General features: G+C 37.6%; 1 protein-coding gene across 1 annotated transcript; it reads left to right on the top strand.

Moving 5' to 3' along the window:
• Positions 1-2,996: 2,996 nt before the first annotated feature.
• LOC121987660 (sinapine esterase-like) lies at positions 2,997-4,520 on the top strand. Its single transcript, XM_042541395.1, has 4 exons — positions 2,997-3,234; positions 3,305-3,672; positions 3,733-4,024; positions 4,103-4,520. The coding sequence occupies exons 1-4, from the start codon at positions 2,997-2,999 to the stop codon at positions 4,381-4,383; spliced, it is 1,179 nt and encodes a 392-aa protein (XP_042397329.1). The 3' UTR covers positions 4,384-4,520.
• Positions 4,521-10,179: the final 5,659 nt, after the last annotated feature.

Below are 10,179 nucleotides of genomic sequence, written 5' to 3'. Positions count from 1 at the left end.
AAAAACAAAAGGAACAAACTAACACGTTCGTTTACATGGTTCGGAGATTAGGGCTCCTAGTCCATGGCTATCCGTAAGGTGGACGATCCTAATCCGTCGGTGGATGATTCCTTGGAAAGCTCCGACTAGCTCAAACTCCTTGTCGGTAGAGAAATCTCACCACAAACACTTGAAGACACAATCTTGATCACTAAGAGAGCTTTGGAGACTCTAATAGGCTTTAACCAAGTCTATTATCGTCACCAAAGCTAGTCACCCCAAGCTCCATTATATAGAGCTTGAGGAAATCAATAAGCTGATTTTATCGTTACCAGTCGACTGGTGCTGGCCAACGACACTCCACATAATTTGTGATTTTGCCAACGGATCTTTACCAGTCGTTTACTACAGTGTACTAGTCAACTACTACAGTATACCAGTTGATTGCTATAGTGTACCAATCGACTGTTACAGTATACTAGTTGACTGACTACAATACTAGTGGACTGGCTATAGTACGAGTCAGCTGGCTACAATGTTAGTCAGCTGGCTACAATACCAATAGACTGATTTTCATAGTCGTTGGGCACAGAAACATTTTGTGTCCTGCCCTAGTCGACTGGTCCAGTTGCCAGTCGACTGGTAAAACCCTAAACTTAGGATTTTACCATGAGTATAATCTCTCATGCATTTATCCTCACCTGCACAACCTCGACCTTGCCTTCTAGCCTCCTCCATCAACCTTGCATCCCTCGGATCCTTTCCCATCCTTCACATTTTGCCTTCAAGAGCTTCTTTCGGCCTTGTCCTTTGTTGTCGAATATTACACTGCCAAGAGCTCCTTGCTCCAGAACTTCAATCTTACGAAACCACACTTGGACTTACATTGCTAAGACTACATACTTAAACTTATACCGCCAAGATTTCCCCTTGGACTTTGCCTTTGCCAAGATGCCACTTGGACTTTCCTTATTGTACCTGCATCCTGCATACTCACAAACACATATCAAATATAACAATAAACTAACTTAAACCTTTGCCTAAATATTAAAACTTAGGGTCACATCGATTACTCCAACAGAAAGGTTCAAAGTCAAAAATGACCATATACTTGAGGAGAGACTCATATCACGAGAATAATATTGATCCTTCATTTGAGAGAAGTATTGTTGAGAATGCAATTAAACTCACACATTGGATATATATGAAAAAGATCATGAGTTTATAAAATGAAAAATATCTATTTGTATAAGATATTTTGGGTATAGCTTAAAAATAAATTTGTGAAAATTTAAATTTAAAGTGGATAATATTATAATATTTAGAAGATATATAAATTTGTTTTTAGTCAAGATTAATGTTCTGTTTATTTTGGAGAGCGGAAAATAAAATTACAGAAAAGTTTCTACAGTGAAAAAGTTTTCATCGTTTATTCATTGAAATTTTAAGATGAAAGAGAAACGCAATCCATCCACGGATGGTTTTGGACCTAAAATCGATCACCTCAAAATCGGACGGAAAGCAGTGGATGGGAAAAAAAATGACGCATGTACCCCTTTTTATTCACAAAATTACACTATATACCAAAAAATAATGACGTATGTACCATTTTTAACTTACAAAATTATATCATGTAAAAAAAAAAGACGTATGTACCCTTTTTTATTTATAAAATTATGTCGCATATATCCATCTTCTTCAATGAAAATAAATAATAATACAAAGAAAGGGATTTCTTTATCCTTTTTCTTCTCTTCCATCCAAAATAATTTTTCATCATAGAGTTCTTTACTTTTTTTTTTTTTTTTTACTGTGCTTGAGAGAGTAAACATAGCATAAGAGAATGCAGGTGTAATTTCTTAATAGTCTATTTACCTCAGAGCGTGGATTAGGAAAAGGGCGGATGGTATAAAATTCGAGATCATTTCTCATATTTACCTATAAAAAAAATATTGACGGACGGATTTCGAATCCGTCAGTTGATTTTTTTTTAGCCCTTTTTTTCGTCCCAAAATCTGACGGAAGCAGAGGCGAGCCAATTTCCCTCGCCTTCTCCTTGTACACTCGCCAAATGGAAGCTGTTGCCTCCTCCGCAATTGTAGCGGCGCCGTCTCCAACATCCCCTCTAGCTTGCTCCACAGTCGTTATCCCCTTCTTCCACTCCTTTCCTTCTGACAACAGGCTTCTTCTTTCCTCTTTCACCGCCATGATCTCTCTCGCCGACTCATCCTCACAAATCTAGCATTCTCTTGGTCGGTCCATGAGTATGTCTGCTTCAACCTCTTCGGAACGATTCAATGCCGGACGCTCCATTGTCGTGCTCGGCCGGTGTCTCCGAGAATTTGACCGACTCTGTACCTCCGGCCATTATAGTAATTTTATTTAAAAATGTTTTAATTAAAGATATTTTAATCAAACTACAATAATATTATGTAACACTAAGTTGAACTAATTTTTGCCCAATTAGAATAATATGAAAATAATTTCGACTATAATTACTAAGGAATTTTGAGAATATTGGAGTAGCTTTTTGACAAAACTACCATAAAGATATTTTTAAAATGTGAGATATTTTTTAATATTATTGTTAAATAGAACTATCTATTAATGATAATAAAAATAAAAGAAGTTTTTTAATTTTTTTATAATCATTAGTCTGCCTGTAACTAAGCAATCTTGCCTCTGAATTTGCTTACAAAAGTTGAACTCCTCTCAGAGAAGTCATCTCTTTTTTTGTATCCATGTTAAAACCAAACCAAATAATCAAGAGGGCTAACATCATTGTGATACGTCACCCAATCAACTACTATGGTGGCCAGGAAAAATGTAGTGGCCAATTAAAACACATGTCATCCGTGTTGTTATTTTAATTTTTTAGAAACACGGCAACTAATCGGAATATAACACATGTCTTTATTTATTTATTTATTATTATTATTATCGTCGTCATACTTTTGGCGCGGTGAAGGATATTTATTGCAGTGCAGCGGCTACTTCATCCATCCCTTCAAATAAACATGGCAGCATCCGCCGCTGCCGCCGCTTTCTTCTTCTTCGCTCTTGGGCTTCATGCTGAGCTCGCCGACGGATGTTACACCTCCATCTTTAGCTTCGGCGCCTCCGTAGTCGACACCGGCAACTCTCTCATCCTCACCGGCAACTCTAGCCTCGCCAGCCGCCTTCCCTACGGCCAGACCTTCTTCCACCGCCCTACCGGCCGCTTTTCCGACGGAAGGCTAATCATCGACTTCATCGGTAAACTCTAGCGTTAGACTTGTAATTGATGCATTGACGAATTGTTGATGATGATTCATTTAAAGTCCAGCTCAAGCAATGGGTTTGCCGTTAGTGAAGCCGTATCTCGGCGGCGGTGGAGCAGAGGACTTCAGGCACGGAGCCAACTTTGCGGTCGCCGGAGCCACTGCGCTCGACGTCGACTATTTCCAATCTAGAGGGATAAATAATCTATTCTCCAACAACTCCCTGAGCGTGCAGCTTCGCTGGTTCGAGCAGCTCCTGCCTTCGCTTTGCTCCTCTGCTTCGGACTGCGACGCTTTTCTGAGCAACGCCCTGTTCTCGGTGGGGCAGATCGGAGCCAACGACTACAACAACCCCTTCTTCCAAAACCGAAGCGCCGGCGAGATCGCAACCTTCGTTCCCGACGTCGTCAGCGCCATCGGCTCCGCCATAGACGTGAGCTCAGTCAACTCTGCTTCTTAATTTCTTCAAACAGATCATAGTAAAGATTTTCAGCCTTCTGTCGTCCAGAAATTGATCGGGCTGGGCGTGAGAACGATGGTGGTGCCGGGAAGCTTTCCGATGGGTTGTTTCGCCGCGTACCTGAACAAGTTCCAGGAAGAAAAGCAAGAGAGCTACGATCCCCGAACAGGGTGTTTAAATTGGCTCAACGACTTCGCCATCCTCCATAACCGCCTATTGCTGGCGGAGTTGCAGCGGCTCCGGCGCCAGCATCCGGAGGTGGCCATCATGTACGCCGACGTCTACCACGCCTCAATGGCCATCTACGCTTCTCCCCGCGACTACGGTGAGCTCACGCAATTACTACTGATAAAATGGAGAATCAATTTGGGATTAACTGGATGCCGCAACGAATCGGATGCAGGATTCAAGGAAACTGTTCTGGCGGCGTGCTGTGGGTTCGATGGCGGCGACTACAAATTCAGTGAAACGGTGCAGTGTGGCGGCGAAGGCAGCAGCGTTTGCAGCGACCCGTCGAGGCAGATATGTTGGGACGGGATACACACGACGGAGGCGGCAAACCGGATCATCGCCGGCGGTCTTCTCGGATCCTACACCGTCCCCCCTATTTCAGACGCTTGTCCCGACTTAAACTGGGACGTCGTCGGATTCCATGACGGCGACGGCCACACGGCACCTGCTTAAACGGTTGGGAACTTATCGGAAATCGAGTGATTGCAGATGATCGACGCCGGGAAGTGATGGAAGATAGACTGTTTTAATGTTTTAGGAGGAAGCTTGATATTTATTTAATAAAAAAAACTCGTTTATATTTTGTTCAATATTAAATATACATTGATCCTGTCCGGACGTTTAATTCATCGGTGAATTACTTCTATTGTCAGTTTAATTACTAATTGACAAGTGACAAGGGAATGAAGAAGTGGTGAAGAATCTAGCTGAAAATAAATACATACGAAAAAGATAGTCAGAATAACCGTTAGAAGGTTTTCCGGCGCAGGCTGACGTTTATGTTAAAGAATGACAAAGATAAGTATTGGATTTTAATGTTCGTAGGTATGTGTATTTTTCCTGGATACTTGAAAAACTATCTTTCGAACATAAACGACAAAGATAAGTATTGGATTTTAATGTTCGTAGGTATGTGTATTTTTCCTGAATACTTGAAAAACTATCTTTCGTAGAGAGATTATCTTTTGCCGAGAGAGTAGATCTTTTCCTTATGTCTTTCTCTTCTACTATCATTATTTAATTGTTGACCCTGAGATAAATTGACGGGGACGGTAAGGGTGAACATATTCACCTTTTACCACCAATTATTTAATTTCTTAAATAATCTTAAATTTATTGATATTAATACATTGTCTTTTAAAATAACTGAGATTAATTGATTTTTTTTTTTCTGTTCCGATCCTTTTGTTGTCATTTTTTAATTTCTTAAATAATATAAGATTTATTCACCCCGCTACATTTTTCTTATAATAATTCAAGATTTGCACAATAATTATTCTTTCTATGAATTGGTCATTTATCTTACATTGTTTAAGAGCTAAGAGCTAAGAGCTAAGGAGACTGAAGACTTTTAAAAGTCGAGAACCCAAGAGGCTGAAGAGCCGGGAGGCCTGAGGAAGCTGTGGAGCTGAGAGGCCTCAGAATTTCCTATTTGAAACTACTTTGGCAGTTTTACCAATTCTCTCTATAAGTACCCCATGCTAGTTTTGATGTGGTCAACCAAATTAAGTTAGGTCCTGTATATTTAATCTTTGTGTCTAAATGTGTAGGAGTTTAGGAATACAAGAAGTCGAGCGGAAGACGTAGCTAGCGAGAAGGATGGCACGGAAAAAAAAGTCAACGGACTTGATGTATTCGAGGTACGAGATGCTGTGGAAGAGTACACCAGTGGTCGATGGACAAGAAGGACAAGATCGGTGTTGGGTTCGGATGAGCTCAACTCTGGATAACCGGAGCATTACCCACAGAAGAAGAGATCAGCTTATGGGAGCCGATCTGCCTTATGGAAGGCACATTCGATGAATAGTACAAAGAAGCCTTCTAGCCCATGGAAGATGCCTTCCCTACCCGTTACCGGAGGATAAAATTGTATCCTCAGGAGATACAATTTATCCAATGGAAGACACCTTGGACCACCTTGAAAGCGCTTTCAAGCTGTGGACAATATTTTCTAGGGACTATAAAAAGACTCCTTGACCTAGAAAATATTCAACAACTCTTGTATTAATTTCCTAACACATTTCTGAGCATTCAATGAGTGCAACACGTTTCTCCGCCTACACGAAGGAGATCTTTTTAGTACTTTATTTTGCCTTGGATTAACAACTACCTAAGTTATAATCTAGTAACTTTCTGTCTCTTGTATTTTGTTAATTGTTCAATTTCTCTTTTATAAGTGTGCTATTAATCTAAGTTGAAAGATCGAGTCACCCCCCTTTTACCGGTCCCGCTGCTTCAACAAATGGTATTAGAGCCCAACCACTTCAGAAAGACTAACCGTCGACTGAAGTACAAAGACAATGGTTGGACCTAGCATCTACCTGCCTATGTTTGAGGGGGAGTTCGTGATATGCAAGAAATGCATGGAGCTATTCTTTAAAATTGATTTTGAGTTATTGTTAATAATCAAATATGATTTTGTAACCCCTAGAGACCAACAAGGAGCTGAAAAGGAGGAATACCAGTAGACCAAGAAAGAACAAGCTGACTTCATTGCGAATGAAAGAACCGAGTTTCACCTGGTGAGCGTACTTCCACTCCAAGAAGTCAGTCGAATCTGAACCTACGAATTAGCAAGAGATCTTTCGGAAAAGTTCTTGGAGCTATATGAAGGAATATTTGAAATAAAGCTTGCAAGATGGAACCTGCTCCGGAACCAAATTAGCAACCTCTGGATGGAAGAAGGAGAATCAGTTGTTCATCTACACGGAAGAATCAAGGGGCTAATTACCAAATTAACAAACCTCAGAGCAATAGTATCTAATTGAGACACATAAATGTATGCTTTAAATGCGTTCCCGAGAACATCGGAATGAATATCAATAGTAGATTCATACTATATCTTCAAAGACCTCGAAGTAAGTACACTAGAAAAAAAAAATTCTTCTTTCGAATTACATGAGTCTCGGTGCGCAGGACAAAGAAAGGGACCAAGTTAAAACCTAGCACTACAAGTCTAGAAGAGTGAACCAGATTCAAACTCATTGATTGGCGAAGATGAAGCAGCCTTCATGGTAAGATTCACTAAGTTTTTTAAATCTAATAAATTTAAAAAATCACGAGGCAAGAAATTTGTTCCAGAAAAATGGAAAGTAAGGTGCTACAATTGTAAAGAAGAAGCGTACATCAAGGATGACTACTCGAAACTAAAGAAGAAGGAGAAGAACAAAGGGCCAAGCAAACTGAAGCACAAAAATCTAAAGGCAATATGAGATGAGTCATTATCGAAGTCCAAACTAGAGGAGTATACCAGACTAGCACTCATGTTGAGCCACCAAGAGGAGAGCATCGATGAAGGGGAGACTACATATGAAGAAAGCAACAATAAAGGAGAAGCATCCAACTTCGAACATGATATGGTAAGTGAGGCATGCCTACTACCTTCGGATCAACTTTATTCAGGATTAACATTAATGACTAAGTCTTTATGTAAACTAAAATTTAGGAATAATAAATTAAAGAAGGAAAATATGGATTTAAAATGAAAATTAGCTAATGCATGTCCACTAGAATTATTTGATAAACTCAAAAATGAAAATAATAAATTAAAAGAACAAATAAAATCCTTGAAAAATGGCTATGCATGTTTAACTCCCGAAATCTATACCAAATTTAAATTTTAGAAAGTACAAATAGCTAAACTAGTATATCAAGAACTATAGGGGTCAAATTAGAAAACCCCCTAAAAATTATGTTCCACCAAAATTTCAAATTAATCTAGTAGAAAATAATTTATATTGGATTCCCAAATTATGCCTAGTATAATTTAAAGTTAAGTTTATGCATGCTTTGAATTTTAATGTGTTTTATCTTATACATTGTGTAAACAAATTATTTAAATGTTGTTCGTATTTCAAGTTAGAATTTTTTTTCTATGTTATCTGATGACTTAATCTATAAATAGAAAATCTTTAAATTTTTTTATCACTAATTATTTTCTATAAAAAAATTTAACAAAAAATAGTATTTTAAAAATTAAAAATATTTTGTAGACATATTTTTCAAAACCGTTATTTTTCTGTGCTAAAACATAATATTTTCTATCATAATAAAAAATTTTGATATTTTTTTGAACCTTATCTAAATTATTATAAATTATTTTCTAAAAAATTAAATTTTAATATTAAAAATTCAAGAAAATAGGAATTCAAGAGATTTGATTTTTCTAATATTTAACAATATGTTTTTTTATATTCGAAACATTTTAAAATTTATCTTCTAAAATTCAGTTATTCTGATAAAATAAATTAATTTTATTATTAAAATCATTCTTTTTTCTGTGAAAAGTTTTCTACTAATATAAATTATTCTGTTTATATTGGACAAAAAGTTACAAAATTTTTCAAAACAGAAAAATAATTTTTTTTGCCAAATAGAAGATAAATTACTAAAAATAGAATATTTTTAAAAATTATTTCTGAAAAATATTAGATTACTAATAATTCTTGTAATATACCCCTAGAAAAATATTTCAACTTCTTCTAATAGCTTATTTTTTTAAATTTTTTTTATGTGATTAAAGGGGGAGAACTAGATACAAGTTAAGGATATTTTTTTCTTTGTATGAATTTTACAATTTTATTAACTAGCTTATTCATTGCATTGCAATATTTTATTCTAATTGCAACTTCTTTACTTCTTTATATAATCATGTTATTACTTTTTGTTTAACTTTAATTTTAACTTAGGTTGATGCACATCAAAAAGGAAGAGATTGTAAGTACCCCATGGTAGTTTTGATATGGTCAACCAAGTTAAATTAGATTTTGAATATTTAATCTTTGTGTCTAAGTGTATAGGAGTTTAGAAACACAAGAAGTCGAGCCGAAAACGTAACTAGTAAGAAGAATGACACGGAAAAAGGAGTCGGCGGGCTTGGTGTATTCAAGGGACGAGATGCTACGGAAGAGTACACCAGTGGATGAGAAGGATGTGCCCAGCGTCTGAGGGATGAGAAGCCGGGGAGGAAGTCTGCTCGAGGAGAAGATCGGAGTTGGGTTCGGGTGAGCTCAACTCTGGGTAGCCGGAGCATCACCCACACAAGAAGAGATCAGCTTATGGAAGCAGATCTGCCTTCTGCCTTATGAAAGGTGCCTTTGTAGAAGGCGTCTTCCCTAGCCGTTATCCGAGGATAAAATTTTATCCTCGGGAGATAGAATTTATCCGATGGAAGGCGCCTTGGACCACCTTGAAGGTGCCTTCAAGCTACAGATAACATTTTTTAGGAGCTATAAAAAGAACCCTGTACCTAGAAAATATTCAATAACTCTTGTATTCATTTCCTAACACATTTCTGAGCATTCAATAAGTGTAATAGGCTTCTCCACCTACATGAAGGAGATCTTGTTAGTACTTTATTTTATCTTGGATTAACAACCACCTAGGTTGTAACCAAGTAACTTTCCGTCTCTTTTATTTTATTAATTGTTCAATTTCCTTTTTATGAGTATGCTATGAATCTGAGTTGAAAGATAGAGAAGGATTTAGCTTTGTTTTGTACATGCAATTAACCCCTTTCTTGCTGGCCTCGCTGCTCTAACACTCTCTTATCCACATAGCGCCTACTGATCACTCCTGGATCAACACATATGCCAGTAATTATTGATAAATTATAGTAGGAAAAGACTATATCCATCTCAAAAAGCTTTCTCTAGGGAGTCCCTATAGCATTTGTTCTTCGGATGTCGTGTAACAACCCAAAATTCCTCATTATGAGTCCTAATAGTGCTTAAAAATATTTAGAAATGCTTTAGAAATATTTTAGAGATGTTTAGAAATTTTTATGCAATTTTTGGAGTTCGTTTGGTATTTTTACCAAACGAAACAAGTTGCAAAAAATAAAGAAATTAAGCCAAGGTTCGAACCGGAAACCTCCGGTTAAGCAAAACCTTTAGTTGTCTTGGCTGACCAGGACCCAGCAGGGCCATGCTTATTAAAGAAGGAGTGGAAATATTTTAAGTAGTAGTAGTAAATAAAAAATAATTAGGAATAAAAAGGTTTCGGTTGAGATTCGAACCCGCAACCTCCGACCCGACCTGAATCTTAAGCGGAGCGCGATAGCCAAGTGCCCAAGCGGGCGGTGCTGTTTAGAAAAGATAGCGGAAATATTTTAAGTAGTAGTAGTTAAATAGAAAATATTAAGTATAAAAGAGTTGCGGCCGAGATTCGAACCCGCAACCTCCGACTCGGTCCACGCCTTAAGCAAAGCGCAATAACCAAGCGCCCAAGCGGGCGGTGCTGAGCAAATAT

This window comes from Zingiber officinale, chromosome 5B, assembly GCF_018446385.1.
Source record: "Zingiber officinale cultivar Zhangliang chromosome 5B, Zo_v1.1, whole genome shotgun sequence".
Lineage (NCBI taxonomy): Eukaryota > Viridiplantae > Streptophyta > Magnoliopsida > Zingiberales > Zingiberaceae > Zingiber > Zingiber officinale.
The sequence above is the reverse complement of the archived record's forward strand: the minus strand, read 5'-3'. Positions and strand labels throughout refer to the sequence as shown.